The sequence below is a fragment of the Carassius auratus genome, chromosome 5 (assembly GCF_003368295.1).
Source record: "Carassius auratus strain Wakin chromosome 5, ASM336829v1, whole genome shotgun sequence".
In the NCBI taxonomy this organism is placed as follows: Eukaryota; Metazoa; Chordata; class Actinopteri; order Cypriniformes; family Cyprinidae; genus Carassius; species Carassius auratus.
Genome location: NC_039247.1, coordinates 14,038,290 through 14,058,126, shown reverse-complemented (window position 1 = coordinate 14,058,126; position 19,837 = coordinate 14,038,290). Strand labels below are relative to the sequence as shown.

The window sequence follows — 19,837 nt, the reverse complement described above, 5'->3', positions numbered from 1 at the left end:
GTTAACCACATATGCTAAACGATATGCAGTAAAGTTATTATCATGATGAAGGCTCAATATAAAAATGGACCTCCAGCAACATGGAAAATCAGCCTATATATTTTTTTTAATGTATCTTTCTGATCTTATTGTGAACAATTCATCCATGCATACATTTATTTATTTAATTTAAGCAATAATGTTTCATCTAAATGTCATGGCTCAATCTTCCAGTGATATGACAGCCTTCTGTGATCTGATCCACTGCAAGCTTGCATTCAGATCAGTGTTAAACCAAAGAACAGCTGATGGATAGAAGCCAAGACTGTGCTCTACACTTATGAAGTTGCATCACAAAACACAATGGTGTCAGCACAAGCCATGTTTATCCTCACTGCATGTAAATCAACATTTTATGTAGTCTAGGTTGTAATTTTTGATCTTGTGTATTTTTGTCCATGGTTCTGAAGGTGGAGTTGATGCCATGTATCCTCTCTCTGTTGCTATCTACCTTATTATGCTAGTTTCTACAGAAGTGATGAAAGCATTTTGAGTCACGGCGCACCAGTTGAGAACCACTGACATGATTAGCAACACCCCTTAGGGGGCAGCACTACTGACAAACCAGCTCTCCTTCAGCATCAAGTCAAATCTTTCTAAAATTAGGACCTACCAAAAATACCAAGATCTTTTTAGCATTTCAGTTTTTGTTGTTTTTTTTGCATCCACACATAATTAGCACTACAAGACACCTATTACTGTTATATTTACAAAACATGTCAACAATTGAAGCACAGCGTGTCCCTTGGAAATCTGTCCCCTGCTGTGAGACTAAAATCCCTTCCTGACTCACCCAGCTCTCCTGCAGCGTTTCTCCCGCCCACAGCGTACAGATGTCCTTTGAGAGCGCTCAGATGAAAGAAGGTCCTCTTCTCATTCAGACACGCCACCTGAGTCCACTTGTTATACCTCGGGTCGTATCGAAACACGGTATCTACAGCTGTTTTCCCTTTCGTGTCATAGTTACTCTGTCCCCCGACCACATACAAAAAGTTCCCGATCACTGCGATCCCATGCTGGTAGCGTGGGGCGTCCATGGGTGCCAGTGCCTTCCATTCATGTGCTTTTTCATCAAAAAGTCGCAACTCTTTACTTACAACTAGCTGTTGCCGTAGCACGCCCCCTAGAGTCACTAAATGGGTATTGTCTGAACGGATCACAGTTCGGTCCGACTGCATCACCGGCTGCATGTATGGCATCATCTGGTAGTTGCTGGCTTCTAATAACAGATTAACACAAGTATTGTCCGTACGCATGAAGTCCACAGTTTGTACGTGGTTTATGAGCTCTGTCGGACTCATTAGGGGGAATCGGATATTGCGCATTAGCTTGGCGGCGTATTCCATGCGGCCTTCTTCGTAGCGTAACCAGCGGCACGCAGATTTGAACAGGTCCAGCTCGCTGCAGTGTTTTAGACTGTTGGAGGACAGCACAAATGCTAGACGCTCGAAAGGAAGTTTGACAAACTCGCCGGTGCCGAGTAGCGAGGGGAAATTCTTCAGGATAAAGTTGTTGACGTATTTGTCCACCTCTGTGAGGTTGTAGGTGTTGGCGATGCGCCCCACCTCCACGCAGTTGTCCAGCGACACCTAAGAGGAGGGAGGAACTGTGTTTTAACATTACAAAACACATGAAAGCATGCTCATTTGAAACAGTTTGAACAGTGTCCTACCCCAGAAATGAGAAAGACTTTGCAAAAGTCAAGGACAGGCAGGATCTGGAGGAAGCTAGCAGCCTCTAGGGTGTCCTGTAGGTTCTCCATGTTGAGAGAGAGTTTGGCGGTGTAAATGAAGTCTATAATCTTCTTCAGCCCTATTCGATTTACACCATGCAGCTTTATACACATCAAATCCTGCTCTTTCATTCCACCTGAGGACAAAAAAAGAGAAAGAGAGGAAGAGATGATGGGAGGGGGGTGAAAGTGAGAGAATCAGTGCAAAGAAATATAAAAGCAAAACAGATATAAAAGGGCAAAAACAGATGAAGAGAACGCAGAAGAAAAGAATGGGGGAGGGATTGCCAAAAAACGTTGCAAACGAGCAGATCAAAGGCAGAGAGGGAAGAGTGACAAAAAACAATAAGGAGAATGAGAGAAAGAGGAAAAGAGGGAGAAGATAAGCGAGTCTCACTGCAAGCTGTCACCAATTCTCTTTGCCATGATAATTAGCCACTTATTCAAGAGCCACGTTTGAAATCAATCAAACCACTTTCATTAATTCAGATGTGACTCCTCAACTATACAGAGAGGGAGAAACAGAGAAGGAAAGAGAGAGAAAATGATAAGTAGAACACAAGGGGAGAATGAAAGAAAGTGACAGACAGCATTTACAGAAGTCGAGCTGTGCTGAAATGCTCAAGTGTGAGCAGGACTTTGATGGGCTTACAAACATCTCTGACCTATAAACAGATACAGCACACTTCTTAGCTATAGACATTCCATATACAACCGAACACGATTAGTGTGCTTGTGCACGACCTGACATAGTCACAGTTAATCAGAAGAGTAAGTATAGATATATGGAAATAACTCCGTGTAAAGCAATATTACATGTGTTCCGAGTCCGTCACACAACAGAAAAATGTGTTATTAACCCAGTCAAATTTTAATGATAAAAGACTGGCAAGAAAATAAAATAAGTTTAAAATAAGTGATCAAAATCTTGAAAAAACAAGTATTGTTCTCAAAGGCTCGGGAAATGTCCGCTGTCTGCGATGGGCCGCCACTCACCAGTAACATCGGATTATCAGTGAATCCCAGCAGTCTCTGATGAAAGTCTGTAAAACTATCTGGTGTAAAATGTTGACTACAGAGGCGGGTGTTGGAGGTGATCCTCAGCTCTCCATCAAGGTGGCTCTTCACAAAATTAATCTCATCTTGATATCATAATTTTTAAGAAATTTAAACAAGGAAACCAAGCTGTTTTGTAAATTATCGCAACCAGGTAATATACCTTAACGTGACAGAGGCACAGCTAGCAAACTGTACTAACTAACGTACTGTAATTAAAGTAACTCGCTCATGACTGATCAAACCAGTGAGGCTAATACGCTCTATTAATGCGTGTTAGGGGAGGGGAGGGAGGGGCTATGCTCAGTGGCTCCAGTGCGTCATTTAGACCCGCCCAAAAAATCTTGAACATAAAAATGGTGAAAAACTGTGTAGTGGTCTAACTCCATAATTCAGCGTACAGATGTCCTTTGAGAGCGCTCAGATGAAAGAATGTCAAAAAAAAAAAAAAAAAAAAGGAGTTGTGCCATTTTATAATTTCTCTTGATGTTTTTCTCTCCCTTTGGATTAATTCCTTAAAAAATTAAACTGGAAGTGAAACAGTCGGTTGAATTTACATTATTTAGTAAACCAATGCCACTTGAATGAAAAAATATATAAAACAAACACGATTAATGTAACCAGGATGTTTTGTTATAGCGTTTGAAGCAAGGGCACCACTATCATGTCGTGCAATGCAAATATGTCTAAAATGTCTGACAGAACAAAGGTGCCACATATTATGCATTGTTTGTTTAAAATGCACCTCTCGTCGTGAAAACAATGTTTAGGATAGCATTATTAAAACTTACTGATGTAGACAGTTTGATGTTAAATATTCATCCAAATTATGGTGAAAACCAAAATATTTCTGTTTTTAAATAGCACTTGTGTGTTCAAAAAGTAAAGAAATGCTTATATTACTTAATTGGCCAACGGAGCAAACCAATCCTGGGACGTCACACGCTGAGGTGTTGCATGATGGTGGCACCCTTGCTCCAAAAGCTATAGCAAAACATCCTTTTTCTTTAAAATGGTTACATTAATCGTGTTTGTTGTATATTTGTAATTAAAGTGGAACTCACTTTACTAAATAATGTAAACTTGACTGAATTCTGAATTTTTGTGGACTGATTCAGAATTGCGATATATTCATAAACTGATTTCACCCCAGCTCTAGTCAGGGAATGGTGTTAGCCTGCAGAAAGAGGATTCCCTGGACACACTGCTTCTTTAGACTCTCTCATAATAGTTTTACGTTACAAACTAATCCAGGGTTTGGTAGTATACAGTAATAAATGGCATAATTATTTAGGGAATCGCTCAATTCAAACAATGAAATGAAGTCCTTTCCATAGAACTGATTATCTCTAACAAGCTTTTCCAAATAACCCAGAGCAAATCCCTAGTTTCTTATCTCTCTTTGTTTTTTTTACCGCTATTGCTTTGTTCTTTCTTCTCAAGAAACAAGAGTATGCTTCTGAGAGAGAGAGAGAGAGGGGGGGGGTGAATGGAGAGAGAGTCAGAAACACTGAGCTCTGAGAGAAAGTCTCTGGTGGGACTAAATGAGACTGACATATCACTGATATTTACATGATTAACGGACAAAAAAAAAAAAAAAAAGCAACAGAAGATTTAAAGGGACAGTACTAAGCAAAACCCAAAACAATCCAGTATAGCCAATTTGAACTGCACAGTACATCAGCATTGTCTGTACATTATTAAATTAACTGGAGTCTCTTTTCTCTTTCTCTTCTGTCAAACTTTGACCTTTCAGTCCCAAAACACCTCTGTTTTTTAGTTCTTCCTTTATCCCTTCCTCACCTGGAAACTTGGCTTCACCTCACCTAATCCTTTGTTATCCCATGTCTTGTTCCCTCGCTCACCTGTAAACATGGCTTTAAAGTAGTCGCTGGAGGAGGCCATCATGGCTCGGTGAACAGGAAACGCCTCATCCCCATCTCCTGCCACCAACGTGACATCACACAGCAGGCCCTCTATCCTCAACTGATCAAAACCCTGAGAGACGGAGAGAAGAAAATAAAACACAGAGGAAGTAGGAGAACTGACAGGCATGTCTGTAATGGACTTAATGAATTCACTGAGGAGGAGGAAAGTGACTGAACGAAATGGTCTTGAGGAACAAAATGTCAACAAAAACACAATATAATCTGTTGTTATCACCCAAGAAAACAGAGTGTGAATATTAAGGAGCTGTATCATTACTATGCGTCCCATGAGAGTCATTTCTGAATAAAAGATTGTGGGGTTAATTAATGAACAGGAGGTCAGATGCAGAGATGGACTCCCATGGCAGAGACGAGCTATAATTAAAAGGACAGAGCCATTGTCCACACACACACACACACACACACACACACACACACACACACACACACACTCTCTCTCTCTCTCTCTCTCACAGTCGCTGTGTCAGGCTCAATCCAGCAGCATGTGCAAAAGCAAATGCCAAGCATGTGATAGGACATGAAATAAGGCATAATCCAATCAGTGCTACACTTACTGAAACTACACATCAGCTTTTTAAGCACCAAACACTGTAGTACACCCCTCAGGGCTGGAGGATAAACGTGGAAAAGCCAACTGGCTGTCTTTACCTACCTCATAACATGAGCGTCTGACACAACAAAATCTAAAACTAAAAGCTTGGCTTGTGATGTGCCTCATTCATAAGACACTTTGGATAAAAGCATCTGCTAAATGTCTAAATGTAAAATGTGAAAGATGACAACACTTTGCTTTTGCTGCATCTAATTTGACAGTAAAAGAATTTTGTGTTGAGGCAACCACATTTACAAACACTGCATTGAAGGTGTTTGTGGGCTTTATGTATATTGTGTCACTATGGAATTAATAATCTATATTAAAAATAATAATACTTTTATATTATTATTATTATGAGAATGTTAAAATAGAATAGAAAAAAAAAGAAAAGGTCTAAAAAAAATATTTGGGTTTATTTTGTCAGCACAAGTATGCAGCTTTTTTTTTTTTTTATTAAACAAAATAAATGGATGTACAACACAAAACATGCTAAGACACACTAAACCTGCTAAAACACTATTCTGTGTATGTTTGGTGTGTGAGGACACACAGAGCCTGGGGATAAACATCCAATCAAATGAAAGGAGCGCTGTTTCCCATCAAATCACTGGAATCAAATCATTTTTCCAGCAGATAGTAATACTGTAGGGGGATGAGAGCTGCTGTGTTTTAGGACACATGTGCCATGTGACCGATTTAAATTGAAATGATGTCATCTGAGAGCGGCTGTCATCAGCTTCAGCTTTTTTCAAATATTGTTTATCTGTGATATTTCGATTTAACAAACTAATAAAGTGCAATATGAAGTTCATATAAACACAATTCACCTCCTGGATCACCACATCATGCAACAGTGGCCAAATAAATCTGATCCAATGCACACAGACAGAGGGAATCAGGTGACCTTCACTTATTGATCTGTCTGCAACGACTCACTGGCAAATTCCAATTAAATTCTCACCTTTGTTCCCACACAAGCACATGCTGGCACTTATCAGGTGACCCGCAGATGGGTGCTAATGAATGTTCTCAAGGACCTGAGGCAGGACTGAGCCCACCGCCGATGAGGATGATCCGAAATGTAATTATCTTTATGTGTGAACTAAAGCCTGACTGCCAGTAACAGCAGAGATGACCTTCACAGTCTTTTTCGAACACACACACACACACAAACACGTGTGACATGATGCCAGAATGGCAGATGGTGACACCCCACACACCCGCCTCAACATTTAGTAAGAGACATATGTAATCACACACACACACACACACACACTTACCTGTAAAACCACGGAGCTGTGTGTGTTGCTGGTAAAGAAGCGTGTGTTTCCTGTTTTTGAGGCCTGCAAGTGGGAAGAGAGCCCCATTTCACTGCATCCCAGTGACACCTTCATCATCTGAGCATCATCATCTTCCACCAGGGATCTGCCCATCAGAGAAAGAAAGAAGAGAGAAGAAAGGTTCAAATGCAGTTATCATCTGTTGGGTGTGAGAGTGGTACAGACAGCACTGTGTCAAAAGATCAAATATGTTTGACTGTAAACACAATATGGATTCATAGGATGTGAAACAGATGTGGTGCCTCCTGATTCTTCAACATGAGTACAGCACAGAAACGCTCCTCAAATGATAAACACGTCGCACAGACACATGAAGAATGGCAGAAGTTTAACACAATGTTACACAACAAACATGAGGTCAAAGTTCTCAGACACGATTGACTTCTTACTGTAAACAACCTAAAACTAATATTCATAAAAAATGTTGTTTTGCAAGTTTACAAAAAAAAAAAAAAACTACTTTTTTTTTCTTTTTTCTCTGTATGACCATGTTGACCTTACTTTTTAGGGCACATACATAAAGAAACCCAATTAAACTGGTCTATGTTCTTTCAGATGTTGCGGTCAGCTTGCTTGGTCTTTTCCAAGCCTAATTGTGAACGAGCAAACAGTCAGAACATTTTAAGATCAACCACTGCTGCAAATAACAGTGGAATAAATCCAGACAGACATGTCTCTCTTTTGATTTCTTCCTTCTCTTTCTGATATAACTGAATGTAACGATACTATCTCCATACTCATCGGGAAGAAGGAGACGGGAACCGTTGCACAATCAAAACATTTTAATAATTCAAAAATAAACACAAAACAGCACACCAGCCCCTCACGGACGACTGGTGCGCTCAAAATAAAAAGCAAACATAAAATAATGTCCCAGGCCTGGTCACCTCTCGTCCTTCACGGTCGTCGCTCCAGTCTTATATCCTTCCATCTCCTACGTGGGACTCGATATCGGCGGTGGGGCGCAGGTGCAGCTCATCTTCAATCACTACACCTGGCCTCACTCCTCGTTCCCACGCCTCTCGGCCCCGCCCCACTCGCCACACTGAAGTATATATTTTATATATTTATGAAAATCAGCACATGACAGTGTCAATGGTTTCAATTGCTCAGAAAAGTGGCACTGGTCACAAAAATGACACATTGGGATTGTGTTCCTCACATTTGTGTCATGAGAGAACCATTTCACATGCATTTTAAAACACTCAGTATGATAAGATTTCCATTTGAAATAAATGCTGTTCTTCTGAAACGTATATTTAAAGCGTCCTGAAAAAAAAAATCATGGTTTCCACAAAAATATTAAGCAGAGCAACTGTTTTCAATATTGATAAGAAGAAATGTTTCAGAACATCAGCAGATTAGAATGATTTCTGAAGGATCAAGTGACACTGAAGACTGAATTAATGTCTCAGGTTTGCCATCACAGGAATACATTACATTTTTAAAATGAATTAAAAAAGAAAGCAGTTACTATATTGTTAAAGTGTCATAATAATATTTCACAGTACTGTTTTTACTGTATATTGGTCAAACAAACGAAGCCTTTTGTTTTGTTTTTTACTGAGGCCAAACCTTTGAATGGTATTGTACACAAACACAAATGGACTTGATAAATATTCACAACCTTCAATGCAATACACACATAAATGCAACCAACTAGTTTCTGGACAATCCAGCTTCTGGGGAGTCACTACTACTGTGCCAGAAAAAAACAACTACAACAACAAAAACAGCAGCTCTGTAAACTAAAAAGCACAAGTCAAGAGATGGACAAGAATATTTCCAGGTCAGTGAATATCCACTGGAGTATGGTTAAAAATGAGTGAAAGAAAGAGACTGTTGGGGGAGACCACCTAGTAGAGACCAATGACAAGTCTGAAAGAGCTACAAGCTTCAGTGGTCACCCTGGTGCTTCAGCAGAGAGCACCAAAGAGAAAGCCACTGGTCAAAAATGCCATACGACTGCTACAGTTTCCTGGATGCGAGAGACACTTAGGACAGCTGGAAGAAGGTTCTGTCCGATGAGATTAAAATAGATTTTTGGCTCTCATATCAAGTCAGAAAACCACCGACCCCACACTTTGGTTGCAGCATCATACATAAGAGCACATTCTCAGCACACCTAGAAGGCTTGAGAGGGTAAGATGAATCCAGCAAAATACAGAGCAATCCTGAAGGAAAACCTGACAGAGCCTGCAAGATACCTGTGACGGAGGATTTATTCTTCAGGAAAACAACAAGCTCAAAAGCAAGGCAAAGATAATGGCGTTAAAACAGCAAATGTCAAAATCCTAAATAAAGTTCAACGGTAAGTTTTCGCTTACATAAACCCAATCAAAGACAAAGCCACTTTCATCAGTCAGCAGTCATACTATTGTTTCTGCAATCTGATTGAAACCTTCCAATGCTACAGTTTCTAATAAAGTTCCTGGCCAACTGGCTCCGTTTTATTTACTTACTAAAGCTAATTTGTTTTCGCAATTGGTGCTTGGCGAGTGTTAATTCTGGACCCTGTAAGCATATAAAATGATGAATAATTAAAAAGGCCTCATAATAAGCACTTACGGTTACTCTGGGGCTAAACAAAGATGGCTCCCAAAGCTTGTGTGTTTTCAGACTACTGCGCAGGACAACAGCACATGTACTGTGAATGGTTTTATTCATTCTGTCTACATACTCAAACTTCTAGCATGGAATCTAAAAGTTTTATGAACGAGGCCTCGGCACAGGACTTCAATGATCAACACAGCACGATGATATTTACTTCACAGATCTTCCCCTCACAGCTTCAAGCTTCATGGTTTTAACAATGAGACCTAACCAGATCTGGATATATATTTCATCTGGATATACACTGCCTTGGATGAAAGGAATGTGGGTCAGAGGTTTTGGGATTAATCATGCGCTAGCACAAACTCTGGAGGTATGGGTGAACAAAACTAAACTAAAACTGCAGTATTGTGATACTAATGTCACGATACAGAATCAATACACTGGTAGCACTTATTTTCCAATTCAAGGCATTGACCTTTTTTAAATAACTTAAATTTTTAATGACAGTTTTGTATACAGCATATTTAACTGGAATTCCTGAGGGAAAACTACATTACCCATGATTCTGTGAGGAAATCTCCACCAATCAGAGAATTCACAACCAAAAACCTTTAAGTGCCCAAACCCTAAGATTTCAAATGACTTAAATATTTGCGCACACGCGCACACACACACACACACACATATACTGTGCATGGATATATTGCAATAAACATCAAATAAATTGTTTCTACATAATCAACATCTTCAAATAAACAGATTTCTATTTCTCCATAATTTTTAATTCAATTATGTAATTCACAGTTCTTTATGGGATCGTAGTACTGTCCCTCATTAAAATTATTATTTTGTTTAGATTTTCTTTTTTGCTTCAAATAAAATTTGTAATGCTGTGATTCATTAAGTGGCTGTTTGGTTTGGTTCATGGCTTATCTTTAACAAAGACTTTTTAAAAATACCTATGGGAAAAAGGAAAGGGAATAATACAGTAAAAAGTCTGTACCAAAACTGCTGAAAATTTAGACAGGCGCTGTTGCACTCTTTTCCAATCAAGAACAATAATACTTTCTGTATCATGACCCAAGTGTTAACATAGAATTGTGAAGAAGGAACAAAGAGGATTTCCAGTTCAACTGAGCTGCAGAGGATGGGTCAAGTAGGTCAGGGTCACTATGAGCAGGTCAAATGAAAAGAGGGGAGGCCAAAAATGGCAGGTACAGTCACATGACACAAAGCACAGGCAGCTGATTGGTGCATTACCCTGTCAGGTGATAGGCTGGAGATGCAGCAAGCAGAGAGTGGGTGGTCCACACCACAAACGAGTGCTGGTGGCTGCCAAAAACAACGAGAGATAGCGCGTCACTAAATACACGCACATTCCCATAAAACATGCAAACACACGCAGCATGAGGTGACAAGTGTCAATCGTCAAACCCAAGTACTGCACTGACAGAGAGGGAGAAATCACGAGGGTATACATTCAATTGAGAAGTTTCAATTGATCTGAGTTCTTCCTAAAAAGACATTATAGTAAAGGTCGATGTTAAATCTAGGACAAAAGGCTTGAGGGAGAAGACATATACCTGCAGATTCAAGACTTTGACTTTTGATGTTCAAACTGGTGCAATGTGAGCTCAACGTGTCAATTTCTTGAGGAAAGGGTTACAGGAATTTTCCAGGAACAGCTTAAGCTCTTTCGACAGCATATAGCCATGTCATGTTGACAATTACATCGGGATTTCACGTCTACTCTTCCCTCAGGTTATAAGAACAGGAAATGCAGTAATGCACTTACACTGGAGGCCTAGCAGGCAAACGAGTTTCAAGGCCAAAATGTGAAGCTCAGATTTTTGCCGAGGCACTTACACAACTGGTCAAATTGGGGGGCCAGTAAGACTTTTTAAAAACATTTTCAAGGAAGTATTTCATACTCAACAAGGCTGCATTTATTTGTTCAAATACAAAAAGAATAGAAATGATGTGTAATATTATTACAATTTAAAATCCAACTTATTACGGTGACCGCAAAGCTGAATTTTTAACAATCATTACTCCAGTCTTTCGGTCTTCATGATCCTGCAGAAATCATTCTAATATGTTGATTTGGTGCTCAAAGTTAAAAACAATAGTTGCTTAATATTTTGCAAACATTAATTTTTTTTTTTTTTGCATTCTTTTAATGAATAGAGAGTTCAAAAGAACAGCATTTATTTGAATCTCATTTTTTGTAACAATGTAAAAGTATTTCCTGTCACTTTTGATCAATGTAGTGTGTCCTTGCTGAAGTTGTCCATCTGTGGTGGGACTACTGTACAACACTCTACACACTGTACTGTACTTCCAGTGAGTGAACATCTGATTACACATTTCTGACATCATTTTGTCGATGAATAATGACTAATTTGCCACTCATTTTATCATGTAGTGTAGGAGAGTGTGTGTGGCTTCACACTACTGGAGTGAAAGTGCATGTAGGAGTGTGTCATTTGTGGGCAGAAATGTGGAGGTTTTCTTTTTTTTTTGGATTGTTTTAATGCATACTGAAATTCCAGAAGAATCCTCCCGATTTCATGCCAGGGTGTGCATGACTCACATGGCAACTCAGATTTGCTCGGTGATGCACACAAACAGATTTTATAGATTGGAGTGTTGATTGAAAGGGTGATGATACAGAGACTCAGATACTGACAGATAAACACCAAACAACAAGATCAAACAAACACATCAGGCTACAATACTCTTTTCATTATTGGGGAGGAAAAAATAGTCCAAATTATGCACATGAAGAGAACAGCAAAATATACACATTTTTAAAGTAAAATACTTCCAATGACCGTGTTTTTTGTTGTAGTCAAATTCAGAAATTGCTCTCCATTGGAATCAGCATCAAAAATGGTGAATGTCAAAATTAATGAGAATAAGTATTTTAAAAAGTCCACAAATAAGTGACCCCCATTATAAAACCCTAGGGTATTCATATTACAGAATAATGTGAAAATACGACACAATTTAATTTGATAGATACTTAACCTGAATGAAAAATTTTGCCATACAATGAATGTTCTTATATTGTTAGAAAAATCTAATAAAGGTAAATTAAAAAGCCATTTCTGATCAATTTAATGCACCCTTACTGAAAGTATTTATTTCTTCATAAAGCTCTTTGTAGTGTTTTTAAACAAATATATCTGATGTATTTTCCAAATATTCTATTCAGGCCTAACAATGCATATAACATCATAAACAAACGCAGGAATTTAATTATATAGAATTTTTTTTTACTGAATGGAGAAATCCAATCTACAGTATTAATTTATTGAAGCATTCATTAGAAAACTAAATTCAACTAAAATGTACATTAATAAATAAAAATCAGCACTTATGAAATATTTCTGACACTTGTGAACAAACGGTTAGGTTGATTTCAGATCAGTGTAAACAGGGCTGAAGTCACAGTCACTAAACAGAACCATACAGCACAAACCTCATGCAATAAACAAAAACAACCTAACAATGCATCCAAGTGGGAAAAACTGAGATCCCCACAGCTTGACATTTTTCACTTAATTTCCCCAAACTATAAACAAGGATCTCACAGCTGCCCTTTTACATTGTGCATAAAGACCCCTTACGGACAAGTGTGAGCTGAAGTGTGCCCAGTGCATTTGTTTGTACCTGTGTTTCCACTCCCATAATGCTGTACAGACCTTTCTGTTGTCAAGTAATGGGTTGAGTTGTTTCCATTAGTTATTGAGCATTCATCTCTTTGCCTCTTTTTTTGAAGTTAGCATGAAATCTTTGATTCAAACACATGAATATATGATAGCAATTACAGTCGAACTTCAGAGTATCCGCTCTGTACTTGACCAAGGGCTGCTCACCATTTCTTCAACAATGTGATTCACATTTAAACAGAACCTAAATCTGTGTTTATAACACTTCAATCATTTTTCAGTGAAACAATATGCTTATTAATTGCGAAACGAGTCAGCATTTGCAGCATGGCTTTGGTAACTCAATAGATCACACGTGCTGCTGTTTTTATCCGTCATCACATGACCACTCAGGGACGTCCAGCTGCTGCAATTATGAATTGTTCCGACCTTAAACTGGGTTCAAAGGAGCTATGCCTTATTTTTAATCACACATGCAGGGAGATGAACACAAGCCATCTGCTGCAGAAGTTCTGCATCAGAAATGATCATCTATTCAGTTCTTGTGAATTTAAGTGAAGGAGTGACTGACTCAAGGTTATAAATAATGGATTTATAAATACTATAACCTTACAAAATAAACAAAGTTTTATTTGTGACCCTGGAGCAAATCTTAAAGTCTTAAGTCGCTGGTGTATATTTTTTGCAAAAAAACTGTCAAAATTATACATTTTTCTTCTATGCCAAAAATCATTAGGATATTGAGTAAAGATCAGGTTACATGAAGAGATTTTGTAAATTTTCTACTGTAAATATATCTAAACTTAATTTTTGATCAGAAATATGCATTGCTAAGAACTTTTTTGCACCCTCAGATTTCCAGATATTCAAATTGTTGTATCTCGGCGAGATATTGTCCATACATCAATGGAAAGCATATTTCGGATGATGTGTAAATCTCAGTTTCAAACAATTGGCACTTCAGACTGGTGTTGTGGTCCAAGGTCACACATCAGCCAAATATATCAGCATTACTGCATTTACACATAATATATAAAAAACACTACTCAAAAAATACAATGCTAATTGAACTGCAGAAAAGCTCCTGGATCTGAGTTGATCACAGTAAACTAAAGCTAAAAAGCAGCAAGACATTGGACCATGCTTTCTTTTTCCATTTCATTTCTTTTTCTCCTTCACATTTTGCACAGCATTTCTTCCATTTCCTTTCTGCCACTTCACCTTCACACATGTTCTTCTTACCAAACATCCTCAACCTTCACAACACCTATTCCTCTATCCTTCTCTGGTCTTATTCTCTTCATCTCCCTTTTCTATACCATTTCTTCCTCTCCTTCTGACACTCTTCTCCAACCTCCTCCCCATCTGAGGTGAACACGGGATTCCTGCATTTCCTCTATGATGAATAAAGATTGAGCAGAAGTGAATAAATAAAGATGGATACAAAAAGAGGAATGGAAGGTCAGAAAGAGAAAATGTGACAAATCGGCTGCCTCCTATCAGAGGAAGTGCAGACTCATTAGAAGATGAATATGGTTTTGATAATGTAACGTATTGTGTGCGTGTCACATTGGTTCCAGTTTGTTTTTGGATTGCGCTCAGAGGCAGCAGTGAAGGAGTGGGAGTACAACTAATGGAAGAAATCAAAAGGAAAGAAACCATGTCTCCTGACGGGCAAGAGCACTAGTCACTTTAAAGCAAACAACACTCCTGCAGAACTGATTTATTCAATATAATCCCATTAATACAAATCACATGCAGTGTCCAAAATTAACACTTACCAAGTGCCAAATGAAAGTTAAAATTGGCTTTGGGATTGGGAGTTACTCAACATTTGGCTGGTATAGAGCTTTATTAAGAACCGCACGGCCTGAAATGAATTTTAACTCACCGGCCAAAAGCAATTGCAATTGTGTGCCATAAACATTAGCTAAAAGGTATGAAACGGTATGTTTTTTCTTCCCATGACTGGAGCCAGTATGATTTTATTTTATTTTTTGAAGAAATGTCTTACGCTCACCAAGGTTACATTTATTATTTTACAATGCAAGTTATTCCTGTGATCAAAGCTGATTTTCAGCATCATAACTCCAGTCTTCAGTGTCACATGATCCTTCAGAAATTATTCTAATATGAAGATTTGGTCCTCAAGAAACATTTAAAACAGTTGTGCTGTTTTTTTTCTCCAAAAGAAAATTTTGATGAATAGAAAGTTGATGAATAGAAAAATATAAATATAATTATATTAATTATATCAATAATAATAATAATAATAAAACAGCATGTATATGAAACCTATATCCTTATGGATCCTTTGTAACAAATGTCTTTCTGGTCACTTTTGATCAAATTAATGCTTCCTTGCTGAACAGAAGTATTAAAGTAAATTAAAATATTACTGACCCCAAACTTTTAAATGGAGGTGTATATAATGCCACGGTTATGACTGCTACTTCTTAAAATAATACTTTATAGAGTTTCATGTCCTGTAAAAATATTCACGAGCTGTACATTTTGGACCCTGCTCACATGTCATTCTGTGTGGCACGTGGGAGCTGGTGAGGTCACATGATCTAAACAGCCACCCACAGTCTGTCTGTAATAAATATACTCTGGAACTGTCTGTAATCCACTACATTAATACTCAAGAGTCCTCAACATCGATCAAAATACAAACTTTCACTTAAAGAAAAGGGAAAGTGTTTGGCATGTGCTTAAATTATTTAATTACAACATGAAAATTAAATTTCTGTGAGCTCGCACCCAGAGCAAAGCAAATAATAAAAACACTGACACTTTGTGATGCTCTTTAACATTCAAACAAAGTGTGGAAAAACATTTTAACAAATACATATTTGATATAAAACAAGCAATATCCTATGATAATCTTATTTACTAGAATAATTTTTAATATTAATACATTTGATTTTACAGCAATGACACTCAGCATGCAGGACGAGGTCCCTACTTTCAGTTCAGTGTGGAAGCAACTGATCTTCAATGTCATTTTTTTTATTCTATCTTGCTTTTATCTTGAAAAGATTTTTTTTTTAAAACAGCTGGTGGACTCCAAACTGAATTTTGACAAAGTTAACTGTACAAAAATCAAAAAACCATAAAAATTATTAAAGCAGCCTTCTCTCAATCTGCAGCAGCAGGAAGCCTGACACATCCCATCCTTTCATCTGAGATCACAGGGCAGAAAAGAAAAGCCAAAACAGAGAGAATCCATCGTGAAAGGTGAATGTGAAAAGGATGAACTGCTGTCTGTTCCTGTCAACATTTCGGTGCATTTGACACGGTCTTCACAGGAGACCAAAGCACATTAAACGAGTGCTGGCAGCAAAACAAACACACCCTGAATTTCCTAGATGACCCTGCTACCGAAATTGTCAGGTTAAACTTTCATCATCATAATGTAAACCAAGGTCAAGGCCAAGGTCTTTTTAGCAGCAGATGAGCAGGACATTAGATCTGTTATGACTGTCTACAGTCTTCACCTGCCAACACAAACTCACACCCATGCATGCGTCATTCTCTTCCCCCCTGCGGCAGAAGCTCTCCGGCTGTCACTCCTCATCACTCCTTTAAGCTGAATTCCAAGAATCCTTCGAGTCACAACTAGAAGAATTCTTGAATGGGTCAGAAGGACTCTGTGCTTGTGTTTTGTGGGGATGCAAATCCTCACTAGAGGACTAGTTATAGTTGTGGTGTGCCTTCTCTATTCTTACAGAATTAAATGATTATTGAAACTTTATAGTTCATATTTGGTGTGAATGTGCAAACTCTCCCTAGTTCTATTTTTTAGCAACCGGCAAAAACATCCTGTTGTTCAATATTTTCTGTCTCAAAACACACACAAATAAGAGAATGATTCATGTGTCCAAGAGGCATCTCTCTCCTCCCATTAAGAAATACAGAGACCACAGCTCACCCTGTAATCACACACACAACACACAGCCAAAGCAGTAAAAATAGACTTTGTTTTTACTGGGCAAAATTGGACTGGGAGGGGCGACAGCAGGGTCAGGAACTCAACACTATAATCCACAACTCCAAACCTTAAATCTGAGAAGAGACGTATACGTAAACATAGTTTATTGATTCTCAAGGGGAAATGTATGAGGGCTGTATATGCACAATGCAGTTATGGCTGGAGAAACTAAGACAGACAAAGTATTAAATAAACAAAAGAGACAACAAAGGCATTTTCTCAGATCCAGCCTTTAACTTGAATTGAACTGAACTAGCAAAACCACTTTCAAATGAAGATGGATATAACCCATGATTATCAAGACAGATCATTGCCTTAAACTCTCGCTTCACAGTGAACTATCAAATCACTCATGCAAACAGCTGGTCATGGTTTCAACTTTGTTGTGCCGGAGGAAAAGTAAGATCTAAAACAAATAATAAAAAAAAAAGATAAATAGCAGTACAGTCAGTGTATAGATCACACTATTAGGATAGACTTTCAAAATTGCCAGATTATTACATTACAAATCACAAGCATAATCATTGTCTTAATGTGTAGAAGGACAGCATTATTTCATGACTTTAACCACATAATGTGCAATATTTTAAAGTTGTATATTATTGCCAAATGAACTTCTACTTTGTTGCCAGAGGATGGATGGTAGCTTTCTCCCCTTCATGACTTCATGAGTTCAAAATCACTTCACATGAGTCAGTCACCTCGGGCATTGTGATTGTAACATCTAAAACATTCATTTTCTGATTCTGATTTGAAATTATATGTAATGTGAAAAGCACTTTACAAGTAAATGTGAATTTAACTGAATTTTTTTATATTAAATTAATAGATGATAGAACACATGAAAATCTTGAACACGATATAAAAAAAGCATATAATACATTAAATCTTTTATCTACATGGCTGTTGAGAAAAGGTTAAAAATAATTATATTAATATGTCTCATTAAATTCAGTGGCTTGGTGATGCACTGGTATGGTATTATCTACAATAATAAAAGGGCTTTGGCAATTATCTTTTCAAGAAATAAAAGATTATCTTAAAGGGTTTGTTTCATCTGGGCACTGATGTACAGCATCTAGTGCGCGCTGATCCATAGAAGATCATGTTAAAGACACTGCTGCTTCTCTAGCACACATTTGAAGTTAGTCGTGCACTGGTCTGGTGTGCTAATCGCGCCGAGCGGAAGCCCCAGCGCCAGCGGTCATGTACCGTGTATCATCCAGCACCTCCAGCAGCCAACCGGCCCCCCACCCCACAAGCGCAAGAATCCAGGGCGCACAGCACGCGAAGACGAAAGCCCGTTTCGCTGGCTGTTATCTCGGCCCGGTGAGTACTAGGGCTCATATAAACAGAGCCGTGACAAAGACTCGGAGAGAGTAGAGAAAGCACATGAAAATTCTCTGTGGATTCAGAAAAATAGGCGGCGCGCGGATGCACGCTAAACGTTATAAAATGTGTCTCAAGACCTCTCTAAACGTTCACAATTAGGTTACAGAGAAACGAAGGCAGGCGACACAGACCCCGAAACAATCACAGCAGCAGCATCCTTAATGAACGACTAAAGACGGAAGATAAACACACTTCACGCGCCCTCAGTTAGTGATTCTGACATTTTAAAACAGCTACTTACATGTACGCTGGCGAGAGTGGGGAGGACCTGGACGCTTTAAGCACGGGCACGGGAAATTTCCAGCTGACGGGGGAACCGCTTTTCCATTTCAACGGCATGTTTTTTTTTCTCCAGTCAGCACCTCTGAGACACAGCGAGGATGAGAAGAGCCGTCGAGAGCGAGTCCATGAAGAGGCGACCAGCGCGGGCTTCCATCCCCGGCAGCCCTCACCGAGAGCAGGGAGGAGGAAGAGGAAAATAAAGAGGAGGATCAGGAGGCAGTGCTTCTCTGATTAAGGCAGCTGTCTGAATACCGCAGGAAAGGTTGACGGAAAACCTGGAGGAACGACACTTAAGCCTGAGCCGAGAGGTGAAAAGCAGGTGTGCCTGAGCCGTGCATCATCTCCTGAGAAAGAGAGAGGGATGATGATGATGATGGAAGGGAGAAAAAAAAATAGGCACCGTCGCGTCCGGTCAGTGCAAGGTAGAGGCATGCGCAGTTGGAGCACTGGATGTTCAGCTATAGTGCCACCTTGTTTGAATGCAGGCTGACTATGGCAAGCCGCTGTATCATTCATCACTTAACTACTATCTATTGTAGGTTAATAGTACTTATTTTTAATAACTACAAAAACCCAATAAAGCCCTGTAATATCTATTCAGTAAACCTGTAGTACATATTTGTTACATATGGGGTTCTGCGCCAACTACTTCTAATTAGTATATACACTGAACAAAATTATAAATGCAACATTTTTGTTTTTGCCGAGATAATTCATCGATCTCACAGATGTAGCATTTCTAGATGCTGATAAGTCTGTGATTATTACACAGGTGTGCCTTAGGCTGGCCACAATAAAAGGCCACTCTAAAATGTGCATTTCACTGTATTGGGGGGTCCGAAAACTGGTCAGTATCTGGTGTGACCACCATTTGCCTCACGCAGAACAACACATCTCCTTCACATAGAGTTGATCAGGTTGTCGATTGTGGTCTGTGGAATGTTGGTCCACTCCTCTTCAACGGCTGTGCAAAGTTGCTGGCAGGAACTGGAAAACGCTGTTGTATACGCCGATCCAGAGCATCCAATACATGCTCAAGGGGTGACATGTCCGGTGAGTATGCGGGCCATGCAAAAACTGGGATGTTTTCTGCTTCCAGGAATTGTGTACAGATCCTTGCAACATGGGGCCATGCAATGTCATGCTGCAACATCAGGTGATGGCACAACAATGGGCCTCAGGATCTCGTCACGGTATCTCTTTTCATTCAAAATGTCATCATTAAAAT

At 38.9% G+C, this 19,837-nt stretch overlaps 1 protein-coding gene across 3 annotated transcripts in view; it reads right to left on the bottom strand.

Moving 5' to 3' along the window:
* The window catches only part of LOC113076815 (kelch-like protein 13), a 41,946-nt gene that overhangs the window by 6,090 nt on the left and 16,019 nt on the right, over nucleotides 1-19,837 (bottom strand). For 2 of the 3 annotated variants that reach the window (XM_026249485.1, XM_026249486.1), the window contains exons 3-6: nucleotides 6,652-6,796; nucleotides 4,693-4,825; nucleotides 1,712-1,908; nucleotides 833-1,628 (exon numbers count right to left, since the gene is read on the bottom strand). In XM_026249485.1, coding sequence (XP_026105270.1) covers nucleotides 833-1,628; nucleotides 1,712-1,908; nucleotides 4,693-4,825; nucleotides 6,652-6,796 — 1,271 coding nt within the window. Of the gene's footprint in view, nucleotides 1-832; nucleotides 1,629-1,711; nucleotides 1,909-4,692; nucleotides 4,826-6,651; nucleotides 6,797-18,568; nucleotides 18,667-19,837 lie in introns of those variants that run through there. The other variant, XM_026249484.1, reaches the window with a different exon arrangement.